This window comes from Saccopteryx bilineata, chromosome 1 (assembly GCF_036850765.1).
Source record: "Saccopteryx bilineata isolate mSacBil1 chromosome 1, mSacBil1_pri_phased_curated, whole genome shotgun sequence".
In the NCBI taxonomy this organism is placed as follows: domain Eukaryota; kingdom Metazoa; phylum Chordata; class Mammalia; order Chiroptera; family Emballonuridae; genus Saccopteryx; species Saccopteryx bilineata.
Genome location: NC_089490.1, coordinates 203,906,568 through 203,923,489, shown reverse-complemented (window position 1 = coordinate 203,923,489; position 16,922 = coordinate 203,906,568). Strand labels below are relative to the sequence as shown.

Here is a 16,922-nt window from a genome sequence, read left to right as displayed (position 1 = left end):
CTGTTAAAGCAAGATCATGGCTCCTTCTCAATTCTCACAACAGCGAACGGTTTAATGTCAAAATACAAACTGTAATAACTGTCTCTAATGCCACAGTAACTTCAGAGGGACGCGGCATGTCTTTTAACTATTTAAAACAGGGCCAGTTCCAGTGCCAATGTACATAAAGGCACAGTTGGGGGGACAGCATATTAATGGACTACACCAAGACAGCTGCTTGGGAAAGTGGGCAGTATATAATCTAATATCTTTAATTTTATGTACAGGAATATAATGTGCCAACTTTGTACATGTGATACATACATACAGCATTTAAACATTTTACTCAACACAGATAAGAATTTACAATATAACCATCTAGAGGGCTGTCCACTTCATATACTTAGATTAGATCTGTACTTTTCACAGGAAAAGAACTGAATAGTTTACGATCATAGACACATTTGACATTTAAAACAAGACTTTATAAAATAATTTACATATATAATATATATATATATATCCTAGCATCTATAGAGAGGGATGATTTGCATTTTGTGGGTATGTGCAACAAATGGCATAGCTTCATTTTTAGATAATAAAATAATTTAGAAGCAGTTCATGCAGTGGTCGAAGCAAGGGATGACCGCTCCTCCAAGATGTCCCCTGTCGGTGACATCAGTACCCTCAGCACCACAGTGGCACAGAGAACAAGTATCCCCCAACAACGGCTCACACCGACATCCCCAAACAGGCGCAGACGCCCTTCCCCCCACAGTACCTGCACGGGCTCTGGGCTTCCCTCCGCGGCGGGCGCACCCAGGCTGTCATTGGAGGGGCTCTCGTCTCCCCAGGAGTTCTGCGTAGTCGGGCTCTCCGCCAGGTCCCTAGCAGAACTTCCTGGTTTTCACAACTTTGCTCTGGTACTTTACCGAGTGTCCCCCGTGTCCGATGACATAGACGTCCAGCAGGTAGGCTCTCCCGGGCTGCAGCCCTTGGATTGTTTCCGTGGTCACGGCTTTCTGCAGGTTCTGACTGTGGAAATACTTGCACAGGACCTTCTCCGACTTCTTCCTCGTGTCCGGTCCCAGGCACTGGTTCTGTTCTCTCCTCTTCTGCTCTTCACTGTAGTGGTCATCCACCTCCTTCTTGTAGATGCAAAACTTGTTCCTCTCCTGAGTGCCCAGCCAGGCCACGGTGGCCGACGAGCAGGTGCGGAGCCTGTCAAAGGCTTTGATGCGCGTGTCTTCAGGGAGGGCGGGGAAGGCTTGCTTGCTGGGCCGCGTGCTGGTCAGGACCTTCAGCAAAGACGCACCCTTCCTGCTGCCTTTCAGCCGGATGAGGTACTTGGCTTTGGGCTTTCCTCTGAGCAGAAACTGCCGGACGCCTTCCACACTCTGGGACAGGAGCAGCTGGCCGTCCCTCCGCACCTGGATCTGCACAGCGTCCAGGCAGGAGTGGACAAAGAAGGTAACCTTCTGGTGCGAGGAGACAGGGGCAAACCGCAGGAACTTCGTCCCCTTCCTCTTCACGAAGACGTCCGTCACCTTCCCGTCCTTCAGCTCCATCGTCTTCTGCTTGGCCTCCTCCTTGGTCCGGGCGAAGGTGCCCACATAGGCCGTGCTCGTGTTGCTGCGGCTGTTGACCACGAAGACGTCAAAGTAGTACTGCGTGTCAGGCTTCAGGTCCGAGATGGTGAAGATGTTCTTGTTCCCGATGCAGATCTTCTGGATGTCAGCCTTGGGCCGCGAGGATGCCTGGCGGCCCAGTTTGGGGGACGGCTTGACCAAGAGGCTGCGTCCCTGGCCCAAGGTCTCCACGGGGAATCCGAAGTGGGCGAAGTCGAAGGGGCTGAAGTCCAGGCCGGGCTTCGGCGCAGTCATGAAGGTGTCGTCCAGGCTCAGGCCGGCCTCGGCCGCACAGAGGCTCTTGAAGTTGTGCTGCCGGTTGAGGACCACGCAGTAATGGACAGGCTGCTTCAGCAGTGAGGCCGTGGGGCTCGGCTTCCAGGCCAGGGTGACCGTGGTGCGGCCCAGGGCAGTGATGTCCACCCGGGGGTCGTACGGCAACTCTGGGTAGGGCTGGTCCGACTCTGGCGTGGTGGTGGCGTAGACCTGGAAGTGCGTGTCCTTCTCTGTGGACAGGAGCTCCAGCTGGTACAGCCCGGAGGGTGAGCTGGAGGACAGGAAGGACTCCACGTCATTGCCCTTGTAGGAGAACAGCTCCGTGCCTTCCTCCTCTGTGACCTGCTGCTTCTGCCGCTCCAGAGGCTCGGGCTCACCTGCAAGACAGAAACGCAGAGGCAGCGCGTGAGGGCATGGCGGGGGCAGGGTGGGGGGGAGAGGTGGGAAGGGGCGTGGCCACCTCAAGCGGCCTGCCTGCCCAGACTGCCGCCTGCTCCTCCTCTGTGGGCACAACGCTGGCTCCTGGCAGGACACCAGGGCACCGGGAATAAGCTACAAGAAGAACCACCTGTGTTCGTGGTGCAGAGAGACAGCCCTCTAGGAAGATTTTTTTGTTTCTCACCATCCAGTCTTTCCTTTTTGGTTGTTTTTTCTTTTTTGACACCATTTTGACAGAGTTGATGTTACTCACTCTCACTTTTCTTTGTCACGTTGCAACGTTCTTTCCCGTGCACAGAGGTGAGCTAGACAAACCTCTGTTGTGAATCCTGTTCCTCTCACTTAGGACTGCAGCATAAAAATAACACTGGTGGCTCAATTCTGACCGTGACCAACGGTGCTGTGTTTTACAGGTGTCAAGGTCTGATTGCAGATGATTCCTCCTGGAGGGAGTCCGAGGAAGTGGAAAGTTTAGGTCGAGAACTGCCGTCCTTTCAGAGATGAACTCCTCCTGCCGGCATGCTCGCCAACGGCCAGCCATTCCCCTAGCTCACTCAGCGGGTAGGACTGGACGATCTCCTTCAAACCCACGATGGAAAGCACCGACAAGGGCACCCCACTTTCTACCGATGGAATACGTGTCCAGGATAATGGAGGGAGCGGACTGGATACACATTCTTTCCATCTTTTGTTACTGGGAATCTCACTGTCACCCAGAGATCAGTGCGCAGGTGAGTTTAGGGGGCCTGGGAAAGGGCTGGGTGGCTGAGTGGGACTCCACTTTTCCCAGCTCACCCCTGCAGGTGGGCAGGGGGGGATAAAGGACCTCAACCAGGAGCTTCATCACTCCCCAGACACGCTGTCAATCTTCCCAATCACAACGAGCCCAGGTCACTCACTGCGAGGACAGCATCCTCTGATCTCCAAAGCCTTCGCCCTGCACCGGCCTTGTCACCGGCAGCAGCAGCGTCCCAGGGCCTCATGCAGACCCTGTCCCTTCCTTGCGTCCTGCTATTTGCTCTCCCTCATCGCCACCGTCTCTAAATGCCTGGCCCCACACACAGCCCCTAGACTTGGGGTGCTAAGCGCCCTTTGGCTTCTTTCCTTGTTTCCACCCTTTATTCCCCAGAGAGCAGAAAGGTTCTTAACCTTGACTGCAGTTCAGAACCTCAGTCCCAAAGTCGAGACCAGCCCAGGGCCATATATATCAGAGGGTAGAACCAGACATCACAGTTCTGGGAAGCCCGCAGTGACGCTTCCCAAGTTCAGGCAGGACGGCCAACTCACAGCCAGGGAGGCAAGTCCAAACCGAAGCCCTTCCTCCGTCCTTCAGTGCCCACGCCTGCCTCTCCCGGCCTTCCACCCGACCAGGATCCCTGTCCTCCCCTGCCATCCCCGGCTCCCTCGTCTCCGCGGCAAACTCGCCAACTCCCCCCGTGCACCAGCCATCAGCCATCCACACAGAGGTCTGCCCCTTACCCCCGTCCCCCGGGCCCTAGCACACAGCTCACCTGAGCCCTCCCCGCTGGCCTCCTCGGGCAGCTCCTGCAGGCTCAGCTTCCACTCCAGGGGCGTGTCACAGGGGGTTATGGTCACAGACAGCGGCGTGTTGTCCTCTTCCACCACGAAGAAGAACCTGTGGGGACGTGGACCCACTCAGACCTGGCGACTCCTTCTGACACGCCGGGCAAGACTCATCGGGAAAGTCACGTGCTTTCCTATCTATCCAGTTCACGGAGAACGAGACTGGCTACATGACACAAAGAGTGTGTGATACCTCCTGCGTCAACTGTGAGAAGTCCTCACAGTCCAAAGCTCTGCAACCAGGTCACCAACAGCACAGTGGGAAACAATAAAACAAGCAAACTAAAGAAAACCATGTCCTGTGTGGGTGTGATTTGAGTGAAGAATCAACACTTAGCTATGCCGGGGTGTTACTTAACACAGGCCCTGTCATGGCCAAGTGAGCCACAACCGAGAGGAATTTACAGGTACACTGACCTATGGGGATTATGTTTTCCGTAAACTGGGCCACAGATGTGTAAGGGACCCCAAGGGCAGGCACTCTGACAAAAGTCACCAACTATTTCACAAGATCCCTTGCGGAGAACGTACCCCTGAAATGCACGTGGGTCTCCAGCAGGATACCACCATCTTCACGTTCTCACCGTAGTGACTATTTTTTTTACGGCTTTTCTAGTCCTCGTTCTTTATTTGGTTTTTTCTTTTTTTTTGGATAGAGGTCTCTCATCAACACTTGAGAAATATTTTTTAAAAGTAAAGATCACTGTGTTTCACTCAGTGGCAAAACACATTTCTCTTACCACTAAGATTTTCTGTTGAACTGAATAACCTAACGACGTTAAAAAACAAATTAAAATAAGAACCAACACATACGGCTCTATGCCTTCTCCTGATTTTTTCTTTTTTAAACGACACCTCAAGAGACTTTTTAAGAGGATAAAAAGATTGCCTAACTCCAACAATGCTATCTGTTCTTCCTCTGAATGCCTTGGATGGTTTGATTTAATCTTCCAGCAAAGCCTAGAATCTTGCACAGAGGAGCCAATGGCCTCGGTCCCAGCAAGCCCAGAGCTGCTCCCTGGCTCCATGGCAAAGCTCACGTGGGCTTTACCTCCTGCAGATGGCACCTCCCAGTCACCCCTTCCCTCTGTGTTCTCTCCGTATTCACCCCAACACTCTCCTCCCCCCAAAGGGGGGAGTCTCCCACTCCGTCTGTGGCTCCTTCTCACCTGCTACGCTCTGTGTCACCCGGGGGACATCCCAGAGGCCTGTGTCACCCTGCCTCTCTACCCATGCTCACCCCTGAGTCAGAAATACAGAGGAAAAAAAAAATCAAGAGTCTCTTGCCTTGGCCATTGGGAAGCCAGTCGGAGCACATTCAAAAGCAGGTCCGGTGGGGTAAATGGTCTCATGAAGAGAAGGTGAAGTGAGGTTCATCTGCAGGCTTTGGAAAAATACAACTTACACGAATGGGAAGTATCCCACGGTCATGGCTACAATAAGACAGGGTTGAGAAATCGTTTTGTTTTTCAGCTGAGAGCTACTTGAATATGTTGAACAGGTTCGCGGACTTCCGGAAATAAAGGAGAGTTTAATTAAGAAAGGAAAAGATGGGAAGGAGCTGGAATGCGGAGCTTCCATCAGAGAGGAAGGCCACGATCTTCCTCGGAGAGGGGAAGGGAAGAACAGGAAGAGATTTACGGAAGAGAGGAAGGATGTCAGCAGCTCCCCAACCTAAAGGGTCGGCCTGAACTCTGACCTCAACTGCAGAGGCTGTTGGATAGGCATCTTCAATGGAGACATTACTGAGAATGAACACTTAAGGTATCGAACCCAAACGTCTGATCTTTGCCCCACTAGTCAGCCTCCCTGCCGTCTGTCTCTGCCCTGTAAATGACACCCCAAAATTCCTGCTCAGGACAAACACCATAGAGTCGTTGCTGACTTCTTTCTCTCCCACTTCACATTCGCTGAAGAGGCCAACGTGGTCAGCTCTCCCTTTAAAATATACCCGGAACCCACCATCTACCCCACTTCCCCTGCTGCCCTCTGATCCAAGCCACTCTTACTTTTCGCCTGGGCATTGCCAGAGCCTGTGACTGCCCCCCTTGCTCCCCTTGGACCCTGTATAGTTTATCTGCCCCCTTTGGGGTGGGGGGCATAGTGGTCCTGGCACACCTAGGTCAGCACATACCACCACCCTGTCTCCTAACTCTCCAACAGCATCTTGTGTTTAATGGGGAGTAATAGCCACAGGGCTGGCGATGATTTGGGTCACCAACCAGATCTCTCAATTCATCCCCTCCCGCTCTCCCCTCCCTGATGCCCTGGGAGCGTCCATGGCACACCTGGAACCAGGGCCTCCTCCGCAGGTGCTGGTCACACACCCGAGCGGCTCCCCCCTGCCCCGGCACCGGCCGTGAGGTTCAGTCCCGTCTCCACTCCCTACTCAGGCGCCCTCTTCACGGAGACCTACCCTGACCCCCCATTCAAAGTATCACCTTCCTATTCTGGATGCTGTTTTACTCTACTTCCTTTCTAAATTTTCATTTACTTATTTATTTTGAGGGAGGGAGGGAGGGAGGGAGGGAGGGAGGGAGGGAGGGAGAGAGAGAGAGAGAGAGAGAGAGAGAGAGAAACACCGATTTGCTGGTCCACTCATGGATGCATTCCCTGGCTGAGTCTTGCGTGTGCCCTGACCAGGGACGGAACCGCCACCTTGGCGTGTCGGGACGACGCTCTAACCATCCGAGGAACCCGGCCAGGGGCTGCGTCTTCACTTTTCCTCAAAGCACGTGTCACACTGCCTGACGGGCTCTATAGGTCTGTGCTGACTTGTATTTTTCCATCTTTCACAATTAGAACAAAAGCAACCAAGGGCCGGACGTTCGGTTCGCTGATGAAGACTGGAGAGATGCAAAGAACTCCTAATATTTTTTGAATGAATCAATGAGTAAGTTTAGGAGTTTAGCTTTTGGGGAAAAGCCCTTTCTCACATCTCCTCTATGGTGGGGCCCCGACTCCGCCCCCACCCCCCGACAGTCATGCCACTATGCCTTCTGTGTGCCAACCACAAAGAGCACCTCCAGTTTCTGTCTCCGAGACACTGCGACCCTGTTGACTCCTCCTGACATGCAGCCTTTGCCCTTGCAGATACATGTCCACGTCACTTCTTCAGCGATGCCTGTTCTGACTCCTCATTCCGGGAGTCACGCCCTTGGAGAGCCCTGTCCCTTCTCACTTTGGGCACTAATTACTATTAGTGACAACATATTTATATTATTATTTGATTAACGTCATTTCTCCACAAGGGCCCAGGTGGGGTTCCTGTCCCATGTGACAGTATTCCCAGCATTCAGCACAGATTTCTGCATGCAAGAGGTACTTGAAAAACACTTTATTTTTAATGAAGGTACTACTAAAAAAATAAATAAATAACTGGGTGCGCCTGGCCCATTAGTTCAGTCGCTCAGAGCATCATCCTGAAATGCCAAGGTTGCAGGTTCGATCCCAGGTCAGGGCACGTATGGGAAGCGACCAATGAATGTACAGCTAAGTGGAACAACAAATGAATGCTTCCTTCTCTCTCTTTTTCTCTCCTTTCCTCTCTCCAACTCTCTAAAATCAATCAAAAAAAAAATTTTTTTTAAACCATTAAAAAAATAATAATTGAAACCCAAAAATCTTCACACCAACCTTCTAGTTGTAGCCTGAGGTTATGGAACCCTGGAGTCTGTTTCCATCTGCAGATACAAATATGAATGGAGATACGTGTATCACCCCACACCCTGTATTCAACAATGTATCAGGAGATGGGGGGTGGGGATAGGGCCACGAGAGGACAATGTGGAGGCCCCATAGCAGCAGAACAGCTTGCTCACACCAGTCAAGTCAGAGGATCATCCAGACAAACTAACCAGAGGACAGATTTGTTTACTGGATGGAAACATTATGCACTGCAGGCATCCCCACGGATGGTGTCAGATAGCTTGGTTTTCTATTCATCTCCTATGTAGGACAGCAGATTTCTGTCGCTCCGGCCGGGGTGCGTGGAGATATTAACCACATAAACACAGCCAGCCGGGCTTATTTATATTACAAATAAATAGCTATGATAAAATAATTTGTTTGGCATCGTGTAAGCAACAAACTATGCAAATTTTTTTTTCATTTTTTGTTTGTTTTTTTGTGTGGGTAGCATGCCCCGACCACTCTGAAGCAGAGACCAATGTGCAAGAGCGGCTATTAACCTTCCGTTCCCATTTCAGATAAGAAAGCGGCTTGTTTTTCAAAGTCAGCAACTGTGTACCTCCGCAACTCAAACGCAAGCAAGCCATCGGAGACTGATAACAAACGAAAGCAGCGAGGCGTGCGTTCCACAAGGTAATCCACAAGGTAATCGTCCCCCATGCAAAACAGCGGGAGTCCCCTCTAGTCAACGTTCTCATAGGGAAGCACTTATGATTAGGGATGAAAGGATAATTTGAATAAACTATAACAATTTGACGGGCATTTATGGTCCACCGTGCACAAAGGATCCGTGGCAGAAAGCACAGTCAGACAGGACTGGATGTGATTGACATGCCGCGGGTGTTGACCGGTCAGGGAGGGAGATGGCACAGGATGACCACATTCCGTAAACTGTACTGCTGAGCGCAGAGGGATAAACACGCCACGAGCTGCTTAGGCTTTGGAATTTATGCATAAACAGAAATTCATGAATTTGTTGTCCTTTGATATTTGTTGCTGCTCAACGTTTTCTGGAATTTCATCTTTATTTTTTTAATCTTTTTTTTTTAAATGATCGATATTCAAGAGAGAGAGGAAGGGGGAGAGAGAGAGGAGCATCAATTTTTTGTTCCACTTATTTATACATTCATTGGTTGACTCTTGTATGTGCCCTGACCGAGGATCGAACCCACAACCTTGGTATATGGGGATAATGCTGTAACCCAGGGGTCCCCAAACTACAGCCCGCGGGCCACATGTGGCCCCCTGAGGCCATTTATCTGGCCCCCGCCGCACTTTCAGAAGGGGCACCTCTTTCATTGGTGGTCAGTGAGAGGAGCATAGTTCCCATTGAAATACTGGTCAGTTTATTGATTTAAATTTACTTGTTCTTTATTTTAAATATTGTATTTGTTCCTGTTTTGTTTTTTTTACTTTAAAATAAGATATATGCAGTCTGCATAGGGATTTGTTCATAGTTCTTTTTTTAATATCTGGCCTTCCAACAGTCTGAGGGACAGTAAACTGGCCCCCTGTGTAAAAAGTTTGGGGACCCCTGCTCTAACCAATGGAGCTACCCAGCCTGGGCATTTCGTCTTTAGTTGTGGTATCAACAATGAACTGCAGACCGCAACTCTTTAGCGAACTAGTGTGAGTTAACATTTCACCCGAATTGAAATATCAAAGCCTTTGGTTATTACTTGTGGGAGGAAAAAAGACAGAAAGATCAAACAAAGGAAAGGAATAAAAACCAAAGGAGGAGAGAATGTGCTCAGTTTTAAACACCTTGTAATACACAGACACTGACAAGACAGCGTGGTGATGACCAGAGGGGAGGTGGGTGGGGGAGGTGGGAGAGGGAAGGAACGTGTAAATGGTGATGATGGAAGGAGACTTGACTTGGGGTGGGGAACACACAATACAACATACAGACGATGTATTATAGGATTGTACACCAGAAACTTATTTAATTTTATTAACCATTGTCACCCCAGTAAGTTAAATTTAAAAATAACATAAAAGTAAATGTCTTGCAAGAGTCAACCTGTTGTTTTAGAGGAAAGATATGTAACCTAATTTTTAAGATAACTCTTAGAACCAAAACTTATTTAATGTTAAGAGACTGGAAGATCATGTCTAAACACGGACTCCTGACATGAGAAAATAATGCGGAAAGCTCTATTTAAAGAACCCTGCAGAGCAGCACACAGGTGCATTTGGGAAATCAAGATCATTTTTAAAGAAAAATTGTGGCCCTGGCCGACTGGCTCAGTGGCAGAGCGTCAGCTTGGAGTATGGATGTCCCGGATTCAATTCCCGGTCAGGGCACATAGGAGAAGCGACCATCTGCTTCTCTTCCCCTCTCTCTTTCCCTTCTCTTTCTTTTCCACTCTCACAGCCAGTGTCTCAGTTGGTTCGTGTCGACCCCAGGCATTAAAAATAGCTTGGTTAATTTGAGCATTGGCCCTTGACAGGGGTTGCCAGGTGAATCCGAGTCGGGGCAGATGCAGGAGTCTGTCTCATCATCTCCCCTCCTCTCACTTAAAAAAAAAAGAAAAGAAAAAGAAAAATTGTGATCCACTCAAAAATTTCAAGAGACAAAATAATAAGAAAAGCAAATGTGTCCAGTAAGAATTTAGCAGATTTAAAAGAGAAATTGTTTTTGAAATCCAGTTGAGAGGGGTTTGGGTACTGCAAAGTAACTTTAAACATAGTTAGTTTAGATGAGAGATACACACATATGTATTCAGTTATATAACCTATATGTAATTTTTAAAGGTCAAAACATTTAGAAGTGCCACGTGAGCCCAGTCTGTTGATGTTGGCATGAAGGTAAATGAACAGTGTCAGTTTGTATTGCTGTGTGGATGTGATTCTTTCAGAATCTGATCATAGTGGTCAGAGAAATATTATCTCTTATACAACTCAATGCCAACCCTCTGACAAATCATTTGTATTCGATTTCATTTTAATCCTAGAGAGCCCTTCTTAGAAATTTCCCTCTCTGTCCTAAAGAAAAGAAAGTAGTCATTCCAAAATATAAGAATTGCAAAAATCGTCCCTTCCACCCAAAAGGTCACAGTAAACAAGGACCACAAAGCCTCTAGGCAAGGATTAGGAGGGGCCCTACCACTGCTTCCCCCCCCCACCAAGAGAAAACAGACAATGCTACCCAGAGGGTCACTATACAGAGGATCAAAGCTCAGTGCAGAAGGTGACTTTCTCTTACGAAGGCATCCTTGATGAGCTCATTGATAGAGGATGGGATACAGGATGTAAATTATAGCCACAATGATGTATAACCTCACACCTGCCAGAATGCCTATCATTAGTAAATAGCAAACAGAAAGTGCTGGAGAGAGTGTGGGACAGAGGGAGCCCTCCTGCACCGCTGGCGGGAATGGTGACTGGTGCAGTCACTGTGGGAAGCAGCATGGCATCTCCTCAAAAACAATTAAGAATAAAACTGCCTTTTGACCCAGCCATCCCACTTCTGGGAATCCACCCTCGGACACTTGACACACTGATTCGAAAGAATGCATGTGCCTCCGAGTTCAATGCAGCGTTATTTACAACAACTAAGATCTGGAAACAGCCCAGGGGCCCATCAGTGGACAAGTGGATTAAAGTGCTGTGGAGCATTTACACCCTGGAATGCTACTTGGCCATAAAGAGGAAATGTTACCTCTTGCCACAGCGTCGGTGCACCTGGGGGTTATTATGCTACTTGAAATAAACCATCAGAGGAAGGCAAGTGCCAATTGATTTCACTTATATGTGGAATCTAATGAACGCATGAAACGGAGGAACAAAACCGAAACAGAGGCGTGGACAGAGGGGACAGATGGACAGCTGTCAGAGGGGAGGGCGGTTGGGGGACTGGATGATAGAAGGTGAAGGGATTGAGCAAAAATAAAATATATACATACACACACACACACACACTAGCACGGAGACACAGACAACAATGTGGTGACGGCCAGAGGGGGAAATTGAGGGGGCAGGGAGGCCGGCAAAGTGGGGGTACACATGAGGACGGAAGAGCCTTTGCTTGGGGTGATGGGCACACGATGCAGTGAGCAGGTGTTCTATTAAGTTTCACACCTACGCCCGTACCCTAGTCAATTCAATTTAAATAAATAAATAAATAAATAAATAAACCCAGCAAAGAGAGCAAGAGCTGTAGGGAGAATACCTTTTTGGCGTGTCTCTGAAGAGGAAGCTGCTGATCTCGGCTCCATCCGGAATCACCGAGGAGTCGTGGAAGAACGTCTTGTCCCGGATCTGCATCTGGAAGAGCTCCTCGTCGCGGGTGGGGAATTTCTGGGCCTGCGAGCCAAGCGGGAGCAGCAGGCACAGCAGCCACCAGCGCAGAGGCGCCATCCTGGGGGACAGGAAGGGAAGCATGCCGCATCAGTCAGCCGCCCGTCTTCCAGGTCAGCCTCGCGTCTTCCGGAAGGGTCATGCCGTTTTAGTTCTGACGGCGGGTGAGCGCTCTCCTAGGTCCTCTGGACCGTGCACACCATCCTGAGAACAGCCTGACTGGGTCATTATTACTATTTTTTCAATGTTGACCATGGCACTGATCATGAATTCACTTCCTTACTTCAAGCAGGCAGAAGACTTGGAAGCAAAAGGACTCCTGGTGCACTGACCGCCCTGGGTGTTCAGAAAGGGACCCCAGCCCCACCACTTTGTAATGGCAGAAGCCGATGCGGTCACTATAGGTACCTGTGTACCAACGTCTCAGAGTCTGAGCCGTGATGTGAGTCACAGAGACCGGCCGGGGGCCAGGGAGGAACCACCGCACAACCGTTCTCTTTCTTCCTCAAACACCGACTATGCATCATACGTGTACAACAGTAGTCTCACTTCTGAACTCAGATTTTCATACATCAGAGATTTCTGGAGATGTAGAAGGTTGAACTTTTCTAGTAGCTCAAAACAAGCTGGTCCAAAATCACAATGTGAGTGACTGGTACTTGCTGGTGGCTAATTGTTACAGATGACCAGACTCTGCGACACCATGCTTAGAGAGAGGGGGCTCAGAGGCTCCCTCTCAGACCGACTGAGACCAACGGACAATAGTTGCATAGCTGGGCTATCTATTGTCCATGACTTACATCTTGGCCTTTGTCACGGACTGTCATCACAGATCCTAGAAGTCATTACGGATCACCGTCTACTGCACGTGGCTGTCGGTATATTGTCAAGAACACCAACATCAACTGTCTCAGTGTCCCCAATAGGAAGCCTCATATAGGCAGGTTCTTTCCACGCCCAGTGCTAGTGAAAGGCTCTGCTTCCTCTGAGGAATGGGTGCCTTTTCCTCACAGGAAGAACTGCGTCTAGAAACGAGTTACCTTATTTCTCTGACACATCAGGGAGCTCAAGCCCTAAGAAGACCCCGTGTTTTCACATTGAAGCACTTGAAATAGAACGTCAAACATCGGCAATAATTTGCGATGAAGGGGAAGCCAGTTTTATTTCTAAACAGCCCTCGCTACAATTCTGAGGCCACCTCACTTCACCCATCCTTCGTCTGTGCTTTTATCTTCCTTTGAGGGCTCCTGAAAATAAATCCACACAACTGAAATAACTTTTGAAGGGAACAAACTTTTCTTTTTTATGATGTGTGAGAAGTAGCTTTTGCACAGTAAGAGCTTGCTCAAAACGTTCATTGAATTTCTTTTCCCTATTTTTTTTCCCACCACATGTTCCAAAGTTTTCCATACAGAAATCTCTGCGGTGATTGAGAGTTATTCTCATGGCCAAGACAGGGCAGCTAAGCTCACTACCAGCGCTATTGCATTTTGTCCTCCCGACGACCCTGTGAAAAAGTGGGCTCTATTCTCATACAGAAACAAGGACGCAGAGGAAACACATCCACCCAGGTGGGTCTGACGGCAGAGGCCAAATGGTCCTCTGCTACAATCCTCTCTCAAAGAGAGCCCTGATACCTTACGGAGGGCTCTCATAGCCCTACCTTCTTCCCCAGCTGTCTTGTAATTGAATGCAAACATGATGGACAGCTAGAAAGATTGGCTTGTTGATTTCAGCTCCTACCTGCATCCGTCCTCTTAGGTAGGCAATCAGTAAACCACTCTGGACCTCAATTCCCCCAAAGATTTGGATAGATGATCCCTAAACTCTGAAAACACATGGCGATCCAACTAATACTGATCTTCCTGCTCAACGAGTTGGTAGGTCAGGAATAAGACCAGGCCTCCTTAAATATCTTCAAATCATCTGACCCTCAGCTATCCAGACGAGGGTCAAGGTGAAACCCAAGGGAAGGAAGCCGTGATGGGCAGTGGAGCTCACGTGAGGGATGACCAGCAGACAAGGGTGACATCTATAAAAAATGTCTGGATGGGATAAAATAAAAACTCAGTGAACTTACCTGAAACAGAGAGGAAGTAAACTGTATGAATCTCCACTCCCAGCCCCCAATTCTTCCCCTCAGATGCCCCCCCAATCAGAACAGAATGTGGCACCCCACCTCCGTGAAGAAATACACATCCTTTCAGCGTGACAGAACATATCCGGTGTACTCGGGAATAGCATCCCTGAAACCTGGCCTCCTGAGAGCAGAGGAGGCTGGACAATGACCTCCATTTCTTTAGAAATGGTTAGAATCTGGCTTTCAACACTGATGAGGAACTGGAGCCAACACGGCACCGCCTGAGTGGGAAACACCCGAGAACCACTCACGAGCAGCCCGGCCTCGTTAGGCCCATGCTGACCCCTAGAGCTGCCAGGTGCACAGCATCACTGTATAAGCGAGCAGGACAAGCTGCCTCGTGCCCCAGGATATCTGGGTTACGTAGGTCAGCCCCAGAATTAGAGAGCTAGCTAGTTCTAATGGGTGGGAAATTTCCCAGCAGCCTTTGCTGCTCTTTATTCAATCAGCTCTTTATGAGATGAACTTTGAGTGAAGAACAACAACATCAACAAACTGTGTTGTGTACCTGCTGCATGCCAGGTGGTCGTCTGACAATATCGTCTCGTGTGACTCTTAGCAACGACCCTGCGAGGCAGGCACTACCCTCTCTCTCCCTTCCAGAATGGTCCAATTAAGGCAGATGGGCAGGTAAGACCTCAGAGTCAACAGATTATGACGTGAGAACTATCAAGTCTTTATCATAAGTGACTTTAAAAATATGGTAAATAGGATGACTATATCTAGATAAACCTTCATCAGCTAGCCTTTTAAAATAACTGAGTACGGTGATGACAGCAGATGAAAACAGATTACACAGAGGAGGAGCTGAGAAAGCTTCCCGGGGTCTGGGTGCTAGATTCTGCTTCTCCCAGGAGCAGAAGAACGGACTGCCTTTGTGCAGGATGATGTTTGCAAGGATGTCTGTGTAGCAAACAGCTTCAGAAGATAAAGCGTCTGGAGCAAACAGCAGGCGAGATCACTGCCCATTATAAAAGGTCCAGGTTCCCTGGGCTCAGGGTGCCTCTCCTTAAAGCCCACCAATGGGCCAGTGCCACCTGGCCCTTTGTGCATCATTCCGTGGGCACCCGAGGGTCAGGGAGCCAGTAGGAGACGATGATGAGACTGGATTCTGCTGTTGTTCCAAATGACAGTCTGTTTTCTCTGACCCAGGAGTCTCGTGCCCTGTTGCCAGGAAAGGATGGTGGGCAAACTTGTTGGCTTGCAAGCAGGGAAAAATCTCAAATCGTCACCATTCCTGACGCCAGTATTTATTAATTTTTTTTGACTAGCTCATTGACTTGACTGGCTCGGATCGACATTTTTATTTAGATGACCACCCGTAGGGAACCGACCTGACTTTGCGTTTGCTTTCTTTATGCCAAACATCAGATGTCCCCAGCTAAAAATGCTATCAATTCACACTTACTGTTTCTGAAACAATTTAAACCATTTTAGCTGTCACATCGATTGTGGGCACAGCGGACACTCCCCAGAGAAGCTTTAAAAATGAGTATTCCTTTTTTTCCTTTCTTCTCTATTCTCTTTTTAGGGTACCTCTCTGAGAAGATGGGTGTTAGCTGAACCTACCGTGGTAACCAATTCCCAATCTATGTCAGTCACACCCTCATGCTGCATGTCTTAAACTTACACAATGATATGAAACAATCACTTTTCAATAAATCTCAAAAAAACTAGCGTAATCCTAATACACAGGATTTTACATCCTATAGGATTATACAGTGTGTCCATAAAGTCATGGTGCACTTTTGACCGGTCACAGGAAAGCAACAAAAAATGATAGAAATGTGAAATCTGCACCAAATAAAAGGAAAACCCTCCCAGTTTCATACCTATTCAGTGCAGTTCGATGTGGGCTCATGCACAGATTTTTTAGGGCTCCTTAGGTAGCTGTCCCGTATAGCCTCTACAGACTCATCACTGACTGATGGCCTACCAGAACGGGGTTTCTCCACCAAACTGCCGGTTTCCCTCAACTGCTTATCCCACCGAGTAATGTTATTCCTATGTGGTGGTGCTTCGTTATAAATGCACCGATATTCACATTGCACTCTGGTCACAGATTCGAATTTAGCGAGCCACAGAACATACTGAACTTTCTTCTGTACCATCCACATATTCACTGTCATGGCAGTGGGCTGCTCCGCTGTATACACGGTGTTACATCATCATCTGCGCATGCGCACATGCTGCCACATCATCCTACAGAAACTGGGAGGGTTTTCCTTTTATTTGGTGCAGATTTCACATTTCTATCGTCTTTTGTTGCTTTCCTATGACCAGTCAAAAGTGCACTGTGACTTTACAGACATCCTGTATATAGCTTGCAAAATGTTACCGAATCGCATTCATTTATTGTTGGGGGGGAAACGCTGTCCATTGTTAGAGAAAGTTAATCATTTTATTCAATTTGATCAGTTTACAAGCAAATTTTTTAAACAAAATGTATTTTAAAAAAAGCATTGAACATAGCTCACCAACAAAAAATTTGATTCACTCTTGTCCATGTCTCTGAGTCTCATTTTTATGTCCCATCTATGCATGGGTTCATATAGTTCTTAGTTTTTCCTGATTTACTTATTTCACTCTGTATAATGTTTTCAAGGTCCATCCTTGTTATTGTAAATGATTCGATGTCATCATTTCTTATAGCTGAGATATGGACAAGAGTGTGATGGTAACAGGGGGTGGGGTGGAGGGTGGGGAGGGGGCAAGGAAGGAGAGGGAGGGGTAGGAGGAGGATAGGGTTTTCTATATACAATATCATATCATCTGCAAATAATGATAGTTTTACCTCTTCTTTTCCAACTTGAATGCTCTTTATTTCTTCTTCTTGTCTAATTGCTGTGGCTAGGAATTCCAGGACTATGTTAAATAAGAGTGGT

General features: G+C 48.3%; 1 protein-coding gene across 3 annotated transcripts in view; it reads right to left on the bottom strand.

The window, feature by feature from the left end:
* Window positions 1-217: 217 nt before the first annotated feature.
* Window positions 218-16,922, bottom strand: part of NDNF (neuron derived neurotrophic factor) — a 40,233-nt gene continuing 23,528 nt past the window's right edge. For all 3 annotated transcript variants that reach the window (XM_066233933.1, XM_066233925.1, XM_066233934.1), the window contains 3 exons: window positions 11,770-11,958; window positions 3,833-3,957; window positions 218-2,260 (listed from right to left, as the gene is read on the bottom strand). In XM_066233933.1, coding sequence (XP_066090030.1) covers window positions 867-2,260; window positions 3,833-3,957; window positions 11,770-11,957 — 1,707 coding nt within the window. In that variant the 5' untranslated portion in view covers window position 11,958 and the 3' untranslated portion in view covers window positions 218-866. The remainder of the gene's footprint in view (window positions 2,261-3,832; window positions 3,958-11,769; window positions 11,959-16,922) is intronic.